An 18,749-nucleotide genomic window follows, 5' to 3' on the forward strand; every position below is an offset into this window, starting at 1 on the left:
TATATATTCAGACTTTTTGTATATATATTCAAAGATTAATTTCCTGAACGGCATGCCATAGTATATATATACTGTGTATATACTGTATATATATATATTCATTTCTGACTTATGCTTTCTTCTTTATTGTAATGATAGCATGTAATTTGAATTGTTATCATCTACAATGTCCCTGGTGTTTTACCCTTGATAGCTGATATCAGTTTAGTTAGAATAATCCTTCATTCTAATTTCAAGAGTTTTACTATTTAATTACACAACAACTGAAGGAAATATCATCCATCAAAATTACGGTCTAAGAAGGATTGTTCTTCAGTTAGAACAATCCTTCATTCTAATTTAGGAGTTTTACTATTTAATTACAAAACAACTGAAGGAAATATCATCCATCAAAATTACGGTCTAAAAGGTGGAGATGACTATATCAGAGCCTTTCACATGACGATGTGAAATTCTCCATCATATCTCTAATGAATGAGAATAAAATGATTTATCCAGGCTGGCACTGTTCAGCCAAATGTCAGGCTGCCTGTTGAAGCCTGAGAAGGCTTCATAACACCTCCAAAGCTCACACCCACTCACATTCTGTTCTGGAAAGCAATTATGTGCGAATGCATGAGCTCCGACAACACATAAACACGCACTATAGAGAAATATGCACCACTCCAACTGCCACTGTATGGTCTGTATCAATATATTGTATAAATTGATATATTTTATTTTATTTTTCATTGGGTTGTAATGGTCTTGATAAACACAGTCAGCATCACTTTGTGGTTCTTGATGGTTGCTTAGAGGTTGCCTTGATTACTCTGACTGTTTTAAGTGCGTATGTACCAAATGATAGTAAAACATGTTCATCCTTTCTAAGTCTATAGTTTCGCTTATTACCCTGAATGCCTATGTGGATGACTTTTTTTTCTTTTTTTGTCACTGATTTAGAGTCATTGTGATTGCACAGAAGTGGTGTTAACTTTGTTTGTTTATAACCAATACTGGTCACATGCACAGGTGCACACCTGATGTCTATCAAGTCAGGATATAGTGTAGACATATCACAGCCTGGTAACAAAGTGGACTCAGATGGCAAGATCCCAGTTGAATGTGGCAGGCCCAACTGAATAGTGAGGATTTGTGGGGAACATATGGTTTCCTGGAGAAGTGGAATACTAGAAGTACATCTTTGAAGTCATGATACAGTGCTTCAGAAAACACTATGTCGTGGCTTCATTCATTTAGCCTGAGTCACATGACCAATGACGTGTAAAAGTGACATAAAAATCTAAAAGGTCATATATTGTGCTCTTAATTAAGAGTGGTGTAGTCGGAGAATCCACGCTTGACATCTAGAGAATCAGAGTTCGAGATTTACCTTGGTTTCAAAGGAAACCAGTCAGTGATAATGACAATATGGCTAATGTTAGTCAGTGATATTAATTCCAAATGTTCAAGCGCTTTTTTTTTTCGCTCCATGGAGGAAAATAATTGTTCCTCAGTTACAGGTGAATTAATCAATTGGTATTGCTATCAATTGGTACACCAAGAAAAAGCCAGACAACGCCACCTAATGCTTACAAAATAAAAAAAACAAGACTAAAACAAATTAACTTCTTTTCACTAAACAGGTCAAACTCTGAACCACAGACTCTTAGAGTACCCAGCAGGACTGTTTTGTTACAGCCACTCTAAACGATTCCTCTGTCAGCATACTACCTCTGTGACAGCATGCATTAGCAGTTGTGTTGATAACATTGTGGCCAACACAAGAGTCAGGAAGTTCCTCAACCAGAAGCCCTGGGTCAACAGTCAGGTAAAAGATCTGTGTACCTGCTCCCTTGCTTTTAAATCAGGGAGTACAAAGCTGCGAGGTACGGACAGAGGAAAGCCATCACAGTAGCCAGGAGGCAGTATAGAAAGTAGCTGGACAACTTCTACAGCACTGCTGACCACTCAACACCTCTGCCCTCCCCAAAACAGTTTCAGGCTAGGCGCTCAGAGTACTGAGGTGGATTAAACTCCACAAGGCACGAAGACCAGGCAACCTCCCGGGACAAGCCTTTTGAGCATGTGCTGACAAACTGGCTCACGTTCTCACCTCCATATTCAAACTCTTTCTCAGCCAATGCATTGTTCCCACCTGCTTCAAAACAACAACCATTGCTTCACTTCCTATAAAAAGCCCACCCACTTGTCTGGACGACTGGAGGTCAGAAGCACTTACTCCAATCATAGCAAAATGTTTTGAGGGAGTTGTGATGACCCACCCTACAGCTCAGCCTTCAATACAGTTATACCACAGAAATTCACCCACAAGCTGTACACATCCCACACCCCACCCTTTGCGACTGGCCCCTAGAATTTGTGACTAGCATGCCCCACTCCGTCCGGATTGGTACAAGGACTTCAGCCAGCATCATCACCAACACTGACACCCCCAGTATGTGTCCCTACTACCATCCTCTACACCATGTTCACACATGACTGTGTCGCCTCCCACAAGAACAACATCATCCTGAAGTTGCAGATCACACAGCAGTGAATAATCGTATCACCGAGGGTGGAAAGCCTACAGCCAAGGCCTACAGAAGAAAGGTAGCAGGTCTACCTTTGGCATGACGCCAAACAAGGATCCTTCATATCTTCTTTAGCTGTGTCGTTGGGAGCACCGCTGCATCACAGAGTGGTACAGCAGCACTACTGCTGCAAGCAAAAGTCGCAGGGAGTAGTCAAGACTGCTGAGAGGATAATCAGGACACCCCTGCCCTGACTGCAGAGCATCCCCACCACCAAAAAGTCCACACAAGAGCAGCCTCCATTCCCAAAGGCCCCAAACACGGACTGTTACCACTTCTACCCTTAGGCCGCAGGTACAGATATGTGAACTACAAAACAACCATATTTAAAAATTATTTCTTCACCTTTGCTATGAGACTTCTGAACAGTTAAAGTTGAAGAGATGACACGAAGAGACATGACACATGCACACGTCAGAATTTTGTACTTCTCTTTACGTCTTTGGTTTTGCTGTGTAACGTACCTTTGAACTTGCACACTTCATAATAATTGCTTATTTCACATCAAACTGTTTTGTATATATTAGATACCTCATTTCAGAATCTTGAAGCTCCGTATGTTGGAATATTGGAACAAAACTTCCTTAATAAATGTGTGGAAGAAGGTGACATAACCAAGAAACGTGGTAAGACAAGGATACCGTATACCGTGGAACTGCTGTATTTAGAGTTTTGGTGAGATTGTAAGTGTACTGATGTGATGCAGATATTGAAGATGGTGTTGAAAAAGAAATCTGTCTGAGACTAGTAAAGCTCAAAACTAATTCTCCTAATCTTGAAGACACTGCAAAGTAATACCTCAATTACCTCAGTGTTGCATTGGTCATAGGTGTATCACTATCATACCCTTCAGTATCTACTGTAGCCACACATCTTTGCTCTGTTGAAAATAGTCCCTTTTGCAGTGTGTTACAGGGGCTCTATCTTTAGACCAGCGATGCTCGAGAAAATGCTCTTCCACTCTAGTTGTCATGGTAACAGCTCCTGGGGAACATGAGTGAGTTCATTTAGAATAAGAGAAATACTATGAAATGGCTGTGTAGTCTTTAATGAATGCAAAAACATATTTCCAGGATAAAAAATGAACATTTGTTTACATGCACCGTTATTTCTGGACTATAAGCCAGTACTTTTTCACAAACTTTGAACCCTTAAACGATAATGCGGCTAATATATGGATTTTTACGGGCTAGCAAAATTCATACCGGTAGCGATCAATAAATGATTCTATGCTAAACTAAAGACATCCTGTGTGGCCTCCATGTTAACTGATTTTTCTGTGTTTTATGTCCACTTTCGAGGGTTTCCTGTCTCCTGATTTAACTTCCGTGCTTTTGATACACTCTCACAGTAATATTTGGATCACCCTTATTAGTGATGGGAGGTTCGATGTTGTTGTACCGTAATTCAATACCCACACAAGTATTGATTCAGTATCGACTGTGCTCATAAAATGTTGATACAAATAATGAAATAATCAAAAGCGCATGTATCACTTTTATATTTCATATTGTACCTTACTTCATACAGGTAATGCAACACTCTGTGGTAAAATATTGTTCATAATACTAATAGTTTATGTAGGATAGAGTGTTCTGTCCATATGCCCATGGTAGGTAATAATTTGTATGTGTTGGTTTCCTATGGAAATGATCCAAAGATGTCAAGCTAAAACTACACTTAGATTGTTTGATTACAAAAAAAAAACTCTAATTTTTTTTAAGTATATCAACCCAAACATCTGATTTTAATTAATCTCTGCATTAACATATTGGTGCATAAAATAATTACCATTTTATAAAAACAACACTCCACATCCCTTATAACCACAACTCACTCTAACTCTAACACATACCACAACTCCCAGCATGCAATGTGAGAGAGAGTGATAGAGAGAGAGAGAGAGAGACCTGGATCTCCGTCTGCCTACACAATCTCCCATTACAGCTCTTCGCTCAGTAATGTGACAACAGCTGTGAACTGAAGCTCCATCTCACACTCTGTATTCTTTGCTAACTGGCTCAGGAATTGACATTCACAGCTTGCTGCCGGTGAGTAGACTTCTCCATCACATTAAGTCAATTATTTGTCTGAAAGGATTGCAGGAGTGGAGATGATTTACTGCTCGATTCCCATCACTTTGAAAGAGAAAAAAAAAAAGCAATTTGTATATTTAAGTCGTGTGTGCAATCGTATATTGGTAAATTGTTGTTGTTGTTTTACTGACAGGGCTCCCAAAATAAGTCAAAAAACTTTTGGGGGAAAAAAAACGACAACAACAAAAACTGTAAATCTAACAGAACAATGTTAATACTGCAGTGAAAAAAATAGTGTGGATTCAAAGCACCAAAAAAATATATCTAGAACTGTAGCCATATAGAGAACAATGACTTTCACACTTTTATTATGTTTTCATTGAATGTAACACAATTATACAATATATACTATATATATATATATAATTATATCTGTATATTTCATTCTCTATCTATCTATCTATCTATCTATCTATCTATCTATCTATCTATCTATCTATCTATCTATCTATCTATCTATCTATCTATCTATCCATCTTAATGGCCACAGTATGTTTTTAAGTCCCCAACCTTTTGTGAAACTGATTTTTCCACGAATTGGTTTTTCACAGAGGGAGTGGTTTTTCACACTGAGCTACGAGGGTCTCTTGACTCTATAATCCTTTGACCTATCACTTAACTGGTCTTTAACCTGTCACTTGTTTCTTAAGCTGTCAGTTGTTTGTATGTTCTTACCAAAGGTCTGGCACACATTCACATAGAGAGATTGACGACCCTACGAAGGAGCACTAAAGTTATGAAATGATGATGTGATGTGTAGCATTTTCAATGCTTTTGAATACATATGAAATACATTTTTTAATGGTACTGTCTGCTAATTGCACATGGACATGTGTCCGTTTTCATTTCAAAAATGTCAAATGCAATGGGTTGGAAGATATCACTTTAAACTTCATATTGCGAAACCAAAGTATTTTTCATTGTTAGTACAGAACACTTTTCAGCCTTTAAAGGGTGTGATGCATGTTTGGTGTGTTCTGCTGTCACTTGAAGTTATTGGAGAATATATAGTTTGCATTACATTGTAATTGTAAAAAGGTGATAAAATTCAGAATTTAAGTCAAATAATGTTATGCCTCTGTAGTCCCCAATACTTGACTTAAAGCTACATAAATTAACAATTTTAATCATTAAAGCTACATAAATTAACAATTTTAAACAAACGAACTCAGACACATGCATTTTTTTTACTATGTACTACTACTTATTAATAAACAGAGAATTACCAGTCGAGCTTTTTTTTTTTTTTTTTACTATGTACTACCACTTATTAATAAACAAAGAATTACCAGTCGAGCTTCATCTCTGGAACGCTGTGTTGATATTCAATCCCTTTTAGGACATTTTGCTTATCGCCCTTTTTCAGTTTTTCCATCGTGGTGTATTTAAAGTGTACAACAGTAGGAGGTTGTCGGTGCTGAGGTAGCATTCTGTATGCAAAGGAATTTCAGATCATGTATGTAAAAAACAGGGAGAACACCTGTTTAGCTTTTTCAAATTGCAGTTTGAAGTTTTCAATGTCAACCAGTGATAGCCAGGGATTGGTGTCCAAAGAGTACGAGAGAGAGACCAAACATCATCTTACTTGTACTTATGAAAGCACACTTTAAAAGTGCTAAAATACTTTGTAGAGCCAAAAGAAATGCTATTGTGTGTACTGTGTAATGTCAGGTGTAAACAAGAGACAGCTTTATTTGGCTACCACAAAACAAACAACAGTTACACTTAAGTAGCTAGTGTCTGTCTGCTCTTCATTAGCTTAAGTATAATATATATTTAACTGGGGATGTCCGATATTTACTTTTTGCCGATATTGTTGCTGATATTGTCCAAACCCATTATTTCCGATTCTGGTATCGGCCGATACCAAAAAATATGAGGCTGTTTTTCCACAAATAATATTTTTAGGTCACATTACATACGTATTTCCTGTAGTGGAATTAATACATTATCTGCTTTTATTGTGATGCCCCACTAGAGGCATTCCTCAAATTAACATTGTCTGGACAAAATATATTATTATAGAAAACCCAGACATTGCATTATCAGGTTTTCATTATCGGAGGAAAACCCGATAATGATTTTTACCGTTATTACATAATTATGCTAATATCGGGCTGATAATATTGGTTGGCTTTTATATTGGATATTACTGGACATCACTAATTGTAACCTGTCTGTATGTGTGGTAATTTTGGTAACAAAAGTAAATGTAACTTTGAAAGCTGAATCCTTCATCTTAAAGAACATAAAAGTCTGAGCAGCATCACAATTACATATCAGTACAAAACACAAGTTTGTCTCTTCAGCAAAATGTAAAAATACAGAAATCCATTGCAGTTTTACGCCTTTTAATCTACCAGAGTTCAGATTAGAAGCAGAGGACGTGGGATTAGACCTCATTAGGAGTTAAGACGGCCAGACAGACAGGGGAATTAAGGTTGACTTTATTTTCAACTGTATACTTCACTCGTAGGTAATCAAGAACCAAAGTTAGAAATTTAAATAAAATATAATATCAACTACACTTCTACACAATCCAAGGTATTTTAATGCAGATTCGATTTAGAGAAATAAATAAATAAATTGTAAGTTTGTTCATATTCACATTTTCATATTTTTGTTAATACTCTTTATTTTTTCCTTTACTTTTCATTCTAATTGGACTTGAGCTCCTGATCAGTTGGCACCACTTTTTGCCTTTTAAAAAGTATGAGTTATTGTCAATGATGAGAGCAATTTTAAGACAGACAATGAGGCATTGGACAAATATAAGACAAAACACCACCTGAATTTTTACCTCCCCAACATACAATAATACAATATAGTTTTATATTACCCAACATACAATAATACAATATAGTTTTTCCGAAATATAGATGGATAGATGAATGGATAGATAGATAGACAGATAGATAGATAGATTGATAGATGAATAGATGGATGATAGATAGATAGATTGATAGATGAATAGATGGATGATAGATAGATAGATTGATAGATGAATAGATGGATGATAGATAGATAGATGACAGATAGATAGATAGAAAGACAGAAAGACAGACAGACAGACAGGTAGATAGATAGATAGATGACAGATAGATAGATAGATGACAGATAGATAGATAGATGATAGATAGATAGATTGATTGATTGATTGATTGATAGTTAGATAGAAAGATTTCCATGTGTTGTTTTATCAAGAACACCTTGGCTGGTTCTACACAAAAATTGTGTGGCAATGATTTCATATTGTATAATCAGCCCCATTGGACTATGTGCATCACCATTGTGTATTCTGATGCCATAGCAATCAAGGGCTTAAATAAAAAAAAAACGTATTCAGAAGCAGTAATCCATCCTCTGCCAATGTTGTGCACATAATTCTATTAGATTTTAATTTAGACTCTGCTCGGCTTCAAAATTATTTTTGGGTCGTCTTGCATCATGTTTCCCAGGAGTGTACGAATAATGTCTATTGACTTGGGATGGAAGGTTTGTGACTTTTTAAAAAATGTAATTTTAATAAATATTTTTTTTGTAATGTATTTGTTGTGAATACATTTTTGAAGTGCAATTCATATTTATTTACCTTTTTTGACTTTTTATGCACTATTGGACTAACATATTTTCAGTTTCTTTAAACAAAAAATACAACAGAAAAATAATAAGGAGAGGAAATATAAGGACAAAAAATAACAAAACATATTTCAATAACTAGTAAATGCAAGTAAATGGTCGGGATTTAAAAAAAATCTTGATTTTATTTTTTTTCTTTTGTCTAAATTCTAGAGAAAGGTTCATATTGTCACATTGAATATGTGCCTTGAACTGTACATGGTGTGTCTTTATTTTATCACAGGAAGGGAAAATGTCCAGTCCAAGACCCAAGCTTGGAACTGTCTTAAACAGTAAAAACACGTTAGAACAGAGATTCCCAAAGTGGGGGGCCCGTCCCCTAGGGAGGATGGAATGAATGAATGAAACCTAACGGAGCATATAATTAACATTAATGCTGTAAATGCTAAAGAGACTGGCAAAAAAAACAAAAAAAACAAAAAAAACGAAGAACCTCAAGAGACTGGCAAAAAAAAAAAAAAACGAAGAATCTCAATACTGGTAGGACTAGCACAAAATGAACAGGTATTTGACAGAACTCCCATCTAAACACAAAGCAGAGGATGAAGCATTGGTTTGTATGTGTGTCCTGTGTTATTTTTTTTTTTTTTTTTGGGAGGGGTCAGGGAGGTGAAAATTTTTTCATTAACCAAAGAGACATCCTATTGTGTTCTCAAGTTAGCCATTCACTGGTTTTACCTGTAACTGCGATCTCTGTTTTTTATGAAATATCACATAATGATTTACTTACCAAGGACTTTCAAAGACTTCTGGATTCCTCCTCATTTCACTTGAACAATATGGCTGCCTACACATCAAAAAGCTTTGCGAGCCTTTTCCAAATGACTGAAGGTTGCTGGAAGTTTCCCCACCATTAACTGTCATTCTGCCACAATGTGTCACCTGCTGCAAACTCTGAGTCATGGAAACGGCAGCCTCACAGTGCTTCTATTTTCAGCCGTGCTAGGTCAAACCCACATAGTGGCAACAGGTGGCCACCTTGCTGGCAGAGTCCTGTCAGTATTGTCCTTTGAATGTCTATTTTGGTGAATCCAAGCTTAAGAGTATATTTGGAATGTCTTAGAGACAACACGAGGTAAAACACACAAAACAGTATACATAATATGTATTTACATACATTCTATCTGAGAATAGAATATATTTTATTGTATTCTATAACCATAACCTCTACATGAGTCATCATGTTGTATAGTGGATTTCATGGAGAACAGGGCTGCCCCTATAAATTTCACTTAATTTAACATCTTCGGCAGACTATAGTGTCTTCAGACTGCATCTGCATATCCATCACTTAGGACAGAGGTTGCCTGCGGGTGGGGCGTGCCCTTTATGTGGGGCACAGTGTCATTGCAGGGGTAGGGGTGGAATGAATTAATGAAACAAAATGCAGCATATTGTTAAAAACAATTTCACAAAAAACATACCTTCAGGTTTATGTTTTTTTCCACTTATGTTTTATAACCCTTTTTTGCAGAGAGGCAATATTTGAATAAAAAAAGTATGATTAATGGCAACATTGAATGTTAAAAGATAACCTGTTACACTGGACATTCTGAAAACAAAATGTGTGTGTGTGTATATGTTTTTCTGTATTGGGTTAAGGGGCACATAAATGTTCTTATGAACTAAAAGGGGGCTCAGCAGAGAAATAAATCCATAACAAAAACACCATAATACATCATTGTCAGAGTTTTTGAACCAGAGCTCAGGTCGTGTAATGCTATGCTAGCAGGTGTGCACGGATGGCTGGTTGCCTCCAGTTCTTATAGACAGTTCTTAGTGTTATATTACAGTTTTCTTAGATTTATTGTAAAAACATGTTCACTAATCACTCAACCTGCTTTTCTGATTGTTTGCTGTAGGGCATCATGGAGGAAGCTGATCTATTAAAGGAGCGGCTACAAATCATTACAGTAAGTACATGCAACACAGCTGATGTTTTGCACTGATTTTAACTGTCTATTTAGATCAGGGGTGTCAAACTCATTTTCACCAGGGGGCCACATCAGCAATATAGTTCTCCTTGAAGGGCCAGTTGTAACTGTATCACTCAATTGATTATTATTTATTCAAGTTACTAACATTCTACATTGCTCTGTTTATTTAAAAAATGTATAGTTTATCAAGTTAAGAAACTCAGCAGTTTGGACTTTATTATGAGGTAATTAAGCACTTTTTAACCCCTGTGGCCTCACAAAATGACTTGACAGGCCACATTTCGCCCTTGGGCCTTGATTTTAACACATATAATTTAGATAGCCTTGTATCTCTAATAGATTAAAATGTGTAATTTTAATCCTTGATTTACCTTGTAGATTTTGTATATTTCATGGATGGTTCCATGTTTCTATTTTGACCCATCTATGGCACTTGCAATTACAAACAGTCAAGAGACTTAAATAAAATGACGATATAGTATGTCATATTGTAATGCAGGATGATTAAAATGATGCAACATATTCAAAAGACCATGGATATGCTGTAAAGCAAACATTATTAGTAAAAGGATTGATGGTAGAAATACCGGTGAATCACTAGGATTAATCTTACCCTGGCTGTTAACCTGATCAGGAGCATGTGGGCAGCAAAAAACATATCACCATAGTAACAAGGCCCGGTTAGCTTTTTCTTGCTTCTTCATGAAGTCGAACTTCAGAATAAGCCAGGATAAGTAACACAACCCAGCTTAATCCCTTATTTTGGTTTTGTGCAACCCCCTGCCTCCTGCTGGTCACACTTAACGTATGGACTCAAGGACTCAAGGTTCTTTATTGTCATTGCAACACGTTAGACATAGGATGAACATTATTAGTTTCCCTGGTCCTGGATCGAGTACAAGTGACAGAGGGTAAGAGTTTGGCATAGTGCAGCAAGAAGAGAAAGTGACCATTGTGCATGAGTGAAAGACAAGAACAAGAACAAGAACAACAACACTTGTCAGGGCAACAAGAGCAACATGTGTGTGCAGGCCACCACATATTTTCTGTTGTGAGGTGGTTGTAGGGGGGAGGGGTATTGGCAGAGTCAATGTGGGGAAAGGGGAGGGTTACAGGGGTCCACCGGAGTTCAACAGTCTCACAGCTTCAGGGAAGAAGCTGTTCCTCAGTCTGGTGGTCCTGCTTTTGGTGCTCCGTAGCCATCTTCCTGAGGGGAGGCAGGCAAACAGTGCATTTGCGGGGTGGGTGGAGACCACTTCCTCCGCTGTCCCTCTAATGTGCAGGGGAGGGGTGTCTCCCCCTTCTGAAGTTGATGATCATCTCCTTGGTCTTCTTCACATTGATGCAGAGCATAGACAACATAGACAACAGGGTTGTCAAAGAGGCATACAGAGTCACCGCCCTGCCCTCATTGGGCAAGTCTGACCACAACGTAGTTCACATCCAGCCAGAGTCCAAAGGCAACCAATCATCAAACGCTCCATCAGGAGATGGACTCCTGAAGCTGAGTTCAAACAGAGAGACACCACAGACTGGGATGTGCTGGATGAGTCCAGACGAGGACATCAAAGGTGTTACCCACCGCCTAACGGATGATCTTAATTTTTGTTTAGATGTGGTTGCCCCTGCAAAGACTGTACGGCGTTACCCTAATAATAAACCATAGGTAACACAGGAAGTCAAAGCTGTCCTCAACAGAAAGGAGACTTCAGGAGAAACAACAGGGAGATGAGAGCATCTCATCTGCTCCCTGATGAGATGCTCATCTCAGTGGACCCCTGGCTTGCTGCCTAAGGGGATGTAAAAGACATCTACAGGAGAAAGGTAGAGGAGCAGCTGCAACAGAACAACACGAGGGAGGTATGGGATGGTGTGAGAACCATCACAGGCCACAAAGCTAAAGTCAGCTCAGAGGAGGGGGGCCCCTTTGCCGGCACTAATACCAATTCCAACCTTCCCGTCTCTACTCTTCTCCTCCACCACCACCCCTCAACACCTCCTCCCCTCCTTCTTTTCTCCCTTGATCTCCTGTCCGTTCCCCTCATCACACCGCGCTTCCCCTTTTTCCTTCCTCTCCCATCCCCTCTCCTCCCTTCATCACATCCCCATCCCTGCTGACCTATTCAGGAAAGAACTGAGGAAACACTAACCTAGGAAGGCAGCCAGCCTGGACAAGGTGTGTGCACGGCTACTGAAGACCTGTGTTACTAAACTAGGGGAGCCACTCCAAGAGATCTAGAAACATAGTCTTCGACTAGGGAGAGTGCCAGCCATCTGGAAGATGTCATGCATCATTCAAGTTCGCAAAAAAGAACCGATCCAGTGAGCTGAACGACTTCTAGCTGGTGGCACTCACATCACATCTGATAAGACTATGGTGCAGATCTTCCTCAGCTTCCTCAGGCCTGAGGTGCAGTATGCCCAGGACAACCTACAGTTTGTCTACAGAGCTGAGGTTGAGGTAGAGGATACTATCCTCTACTTCCTGCACCAAGCTCACTTACATCTGGACAGGAGGAGTGGTGCTGTGAGAATCCTCTGCCTGGATTTTTCTAGCGCTTTCAACACCATCCAGCCACTTGCACTCCTGGATAAACTGATTCGAATGCAAGTGGACCCCTGGCTTGTTGCTAGGATTTCCAGCCACCTCATAGACAGACCACAGTATGTAAGGCTGAATGACATCACGTCTGACACCGAGGCAGCAACAACTCAGGGGACGGTGCTGCCTGCTCTCCTCTTCCCCCCATTGCCTCTGACGTCTGGTACAACTCCGAGCTGTGTTACATCCATAAATTTGCAGATGAAACAGCCATCTTGGGGGTATTAGGAACAACAACGAGGAGTGCAGGCGCCTCATGAGGAACTTTGTTGCCTGGTGTAAATCAAATCAGCTCAACACCTCCAAGACCAAGGAGATGGTCGTAGACTTTGGGAAATCCAAACTCAAACCAAGACCAGTTCCCATCAAGTGTCAGGAGGTGGAGGTCGTGGAGACCTATGTATACCTTGGGCTGTGGCTGGACAATAAGCTGGACTGGGCAGACAGTAGGCAGCTTTATAAGAAGGCCCAGAGTAGATTGTACAGATACTCAGGTCTTTCAACGTAGACAGTAGATTCCTGAAAATGTTTCACCACTCTGTGGTTGCCAGCGTCATTTCATGCACTGTCATGTGCTAAGGGGAACAGCACACCACATCAAAAAAAGACTTACACATACTGGAAAAGCTGATCAGGAAGTCTGGCTCTGTGTTGAAAACCTAACTGGGAACAGCACACCACATCAAAAAAAGACTTACACATACTGGAAAAGCTGATCAGGAAGTCTGGCTCTGTGTTGAAAACCTAACTGGACCCTCTGGTGACAGTGGCAAAAAAAGAGAACACCTGGCAAACTGCTCGCCATTCTGGACAATGGCGACCCTCTGGTGACAGTGGCAAAAAAAGCCATTTTGGACAATGGAAATCAGATGAGTCTGAACTCAAAATCTCCTGTCCACCGGGCAATTAAACTTTTCAACTCTTCACCGGAATATATCTATTTTCTAAGTACATGTTTATGTATATTTGTATATATATGCTTATACACATATGCAAGTATGTGTGTATATAAAAGTGTATATATAAATATATATATATATATATATATATATATATATATATATATGAATATTAGGGGTATATATTTGTATGTATGTATATATGTTTGTCTGTGTATGTCAGTGGATGTGTATATACAGTGCTCAGCATAAATGAGTACACCACATTTAAAAAGTCTTGTGTCACGGGAAACAGTCACTCCAGTTTGGCTTTTTACCTCTTAAGCTAACTGCAGTGAACTTGCATAGTGATTTTTGTTCACCTTTTCTCATCAGAACATGCTTCATGTTGAGATGTTGGTTGTGCTTCCATCTTTCTTAAATTTTTGGGTCACTTTTGCAACAGTATTCATTTTTTAAGTAAAGTAAAGTAAAGTTTAAGTTGAAACATTTGCATCTGCGTCACCAGAGTAAGCAGCTGGTGGACTCAAACCTGAAACTTTCTGGACCCAAGTCCGCTTTCTAGTGGTTAACCAAGCCACTACTACCCTGAGTGATGTTTAAAGCTTTTCTGATTTTCTTGTAGCCCCTTCTAAAGAAATTATTTTCTTTCATGGATTTTTGGGACATTTCTCTTCCATAGGAGTGAAATTTCTTTGTTAAATTATGCCCTTTTTATAATCAAATGCCAGGTGGACACCTCTTAAGTAAATAATTAGAATCTACTGTGGTTTATATCTTGCTTATTAGAATTGTATAGTCTTAAGTTTGGCTTTTGTCCAAAGACTCATTTTTGCAAATGGGGTTGAATCAGTTTGTTAGGAAAAAAGTTTTGTTTCGTGAAAGCAAAGTAACACATCTTGCTTGCAGTCAATGGTCGACATTTGGGGCAATGTTTTGTAGTGTATTGTTCCATAGTAAATGTTGATTCCGTATGGAAACTAAAGGTTTTCTGATGAATCTGCAGGGTGTACTCATTGCTGAGCACTGTATGCATATACACATATAATACATCTATGTATGTCATACATATCTAATGTTATGTATAGTATTATCCTGGAAATATTATGCATAGTACTATCCTGTAAATCCTACAAAAATATGGTTATACACTTTTTGAAGCATTATACCTTACTGAAATTGTCTATATTTGTCAGGTCTGTCTGTTTCCTGTTCCTGCTGTCTGCTGTGTCGGGTAATCTGTGTTATCACACTCACCTGTGTGTCTGCAATTAGCCTCACTTGTGTCACCTGGTGCTCCCTGGATATATACCTCTCTCCCTCACTCTGGCCTTGTGGGATCATTGTGCGATGTGTGTTTGCTGTCTTTGTGTGCGCTGTACACTCTCGTCTGTGCCAGCGTTGTGTCGAGCATTTTCTTGTAGCTGTTCCTAGTCTGTTACTGGGCAAGTTTGTTCCTGTTCTCAGCTCTGCTCAACTTTGCGTACGCTTCTTTCCTGGTTTTTGGATTTTTGAGTTTTGAAATAAACTACCTGCACCAGCCTCCTGCATTTGGGTCCTGCCTGCTTCCTGCCATGTCGATGCCCACACGTGACAATATTCAAAACTGTTTATTTTAATTATTTAATTACTTAAACTGTTTGTATTACTAAACTATTAGTATACTATACTATGTGCTTGCTCAAGTAACTGCTTTTATAGATATAGTTATTTTGCTTATATATACATATACATACCATATAGATAATGTGGTATATTTAAAAATATAATATAATTATTTACTAATATACTACAACTTATACTACTAATCTATGAATATCCACTGTTATTAGTAGATTATATCTATCTATCTATCTATCTATCTATCTATCTATCTATCTATCTATCTATCTATCTATCTATCTATCTATCTATCTATCTATCTATCTGTCATTGTAGCTTGATTGCTAAATGCATAAATGTAAAATTAAATGTAAAAATTATTGCCTTGCCCAATACATACCCAATCCACCCCACCAATACCCTGACATTAATTAAATGAATGATTCTTTGAATTTGTTACAAGATATGACAAAGAACAGGGTGACTAAAAAACATAAACAAATACAACAGTTCTACTTTGTAAGAATAATATTTTTGACATTCCCCTGCAGGAAAAAAGAAGAATCCAAGAGGACATTGCCAAGAAAAGAAGAGAGATAGAAGAGGAGAAACTGAAATTGCAGTACATCAAGGTATTTATGGTAGCGGTTTGTGTCACTTGTTTACCATTTAAACAAGTGACACAAACCACTATTCTATAGAACCAACAAATGTGCGGACACATCCATTCCATGAGCAATTCCTAGAGCCCTTTAGTGGTCCCACTATGTGGACATTTTACAGAAAGTGACTTGCATTGGCCAGGAATCAAACTCGGGCCTCCTACATGGCACACAAGAATTTCACCACTGAACAACCAATGCTTGTGATGAAAGAAAAGAAAATCGCACAAATGGGGCTCGAATCCACGACCATGGTATAAAGAGTCCCATGCGCTACTGATTAAGCTAGCTAGCCTTGTCAATGTCTCAGTCAAAACATTTTTTAGAATCAACTGTAGTTCTTTGGTGAAAGTGTGAGTCTTTGCAACTCACACAGGAGTTTCCATTAATTCCATTAATTCGGTTCTTCCCAGGCTCAAACTGAAGGCTTGCTGTTTGTAAGGCAGATGCTCCCACCTAGTGCACCCACCAGGAATTTTACTCGTGCTTTTTGAGCTTTAGTGTTTCAACAACAAGAGAAAATGGACAATAAGTCACTTTAAGAGGATAACAATAAAGAAGCAATGTACATATATACACACATACGTATGTATTTGGGACAAATATATATACATATGCATTTTCTTTCATATGAAAAGAAGTTGCAGACCTTGCCCAAGAATGCATGGATCAACCCACCAGATCTTCAATTGACAGACTGAAGTTACTCAACTGCAGTATGCTAACGAGAACATTTTTGTAGACACAATGAAACAATGTGTGGATATATGTCAGATATATGTATAGATATATGTCAGTATTGTAGTCCAACATATTTACTGTCAATGTGCATTCTTTGCTGGCATATCAACATCAGAATTTATGATTTATGAATTCTATAATTTTTAATGGAAATGTAATACATTATTGTTATTAGTTATTTAATAACTATTCTCTAAAATAATATTTTTATTTATTAGAGGTGTGGTCTTATACCAGACCTTTTATTCAGCTCTTTCCACCATATGTTGCAGTGTCACAAAATCCCCAGTTTCACAAGTGCTCTTGTATCCCAAATTTACAGTAATAAAGCGGTTCCTTTGCAATAATATTTTAATATTGTACATTTTTTCAAACCAAGGTTTATGTTTACCTTAAAACTGAAACGGGCGGCATCCGGCTATCTGGCCGTAGTTTGCCCATGCCTGGTCTACAGGGTAACTGAGATTGTATTAGACCAAACATACACTTTTAAATGCTTCAAGCATAGCAACATAGTTTCATTCACTATAATTAAAAAGATTAACTGATATCTTTTTAGATATACTAAAAATAAGTTAACACACTTACTAGATCTTCTAATCCACTGATTGACAAGTTAACAATGAGGCTGATTGCCTAAGTACTTTAGTATTGTTTCTGTGGAACTAGCATTGTTTGGGTGAAGTGCAACCAGCAGCAGCCTCTGGTTTAAGTAATGTCATGTCAGAAAAAATTGACTCTATAGAGACCTACAATAGTAACCAGCAGTATTTAGGTTTTTTAGAGCATCATTTGAAAGGTCAGCATAAGCTCAAGAGGCAATGTAGAGACATCCTTTGAAGTGTAACAAAGATTGATGATGCTGAGCTAAAAGAAAATAACTGAATACCAAAATGTAGACAAATGCATCAGGCAGGTTAGGACAACATATACTGATGTTTTTTGTGTGCTGGTGTGAATAACCAACAGAAGAAAGCTGTACGGGAGCAGTGGCTGATGGATGGCCTTACTCAGCAGTCCGAACAGGAACAGGAAGCCATGAGGTTACAGGCTCAGGATGAACAGCGACAGAGTGACATGCTGCAGAGTAACATTATCAGGTAAGCTGCTGCGAACACATCAAAAATGAATATTAAATGTCAACACTACATCTTATACTGACTTGTATACTCATTTCTGTCCTAGTGCCCTGTGTGTGAAATAAATAAACTCCTATTTAAGTATATGAGAAATGCAGGTTTTGAAAAAACACACATAAACTCGAGAGTTTGGATTTCTTTTGTTTTGTTCTGTTATTAATTGTTATGCTAAACAGGTGTAATACTTTTAACAAGCTCCAATATACATCCAAGTCAAGACTGAAAAGTGTCAAGTCAAGTCCCATGTCCTGCCGTTTCTATTTTGAGTCCTTTCGAGTCCTTTTAAACAAAATAATAATATATTTACACAGATCACTTTGGCTTTTGGAGAAATTATCAAGTCTTGTCGAGTCTCAAGTCCCAAGTGAAGTCACGAGTCATTGATGTTAGAGTCCAAGTCGAGTTGCAAGTCTCTTTACATTTTGTCAAGTGGAGTCTAAAGTCATCAAATTGATGACTCGAGTCTGACTCGAGTCCAAGTCATGCGACTCGAGTCCACACCTCTGCAAAAGAGACATAGACATTTTTAATCGGTCTCTTATAGCTTACTGAGGTGTTTTAAAAAAAAACCTCAGTAAGCTATAAGAGACCGATGATGAGTGATGATTGTTTGATTTATTGTTCCAATAAATTCAGTGTTTTCTTGTTGTATTCAGAAAAGAGGAGGAGATTCAGTTTCTGGAGGCTCAGGAGATCAGCATTTGTGTCACTGAAGAAAACATTCTGAAGCTGTTAAAAGAGGTGGAGAGAACGCCAGATGACATAATCAAGGTAGGATGAAATCAATATTTTAATCATTCTTGTAGTTATTTATATCCCCCGGGCTGTAGTTATATATATATATATATATATATATATA

The 18,749-nt window shown here is 38.1% G+C and overlaps 1 protein-coding gene across 2 annotated transcripts in view; it reads left to right on the plus strand.

Moving 5' to 3' along the window:
* The first annotated feature begins 4,461 nt into the window (after positions 1–4,461).
* Positions 4,462–18,749, plus strand: part of palmdb (palmdelphin b) — a 41,426-nt gene continuing 27,138 nt past the window's right edge. For both annotated transcript variants that reach the window (XM_017031748.2, XM_008307359.3), the window contains exons 1-5: positions 4,462–4,624; positions 10,171–10,221; positions 15,900–15,980; positions 17,721–17,851; positions 18,547–18,661. In XM_017031748.2, coding sequence (XP_016887237.1) covers positions 10,177–10,221; positions 15,900–15,980; positions 17,721–17,851; positions 18,547–18,661 — 372 coding nt within the window. In that variant the 5' untranslated portion in view covers positions 4,462–4,624; positions 10,171–10,176. The remainder of the gene's footprint in view (positions 4,625–10,170; positions 10,222–15,899; positions 15,981–17,720; positions 17,852–18,546; positions 18,662–18,749) is intronic.

This window comes from Cynoglossus semilaevis, chromosome 3, assembly GCF_000523025.1.
Source record: "Cynoglossus semilaevis isolate Cse_v1.0 chromosome 3, Cse_v1.0, whole genome shotgun sequence".
Taxonomy (NCBI): domain Eukaryota; kingdom Metazoa; phylum Chordata; class Actinopteri; order Pleuronectiformes; family Cynoglossidae; genus Cynoglossus; species Cynoglossus semilaevis.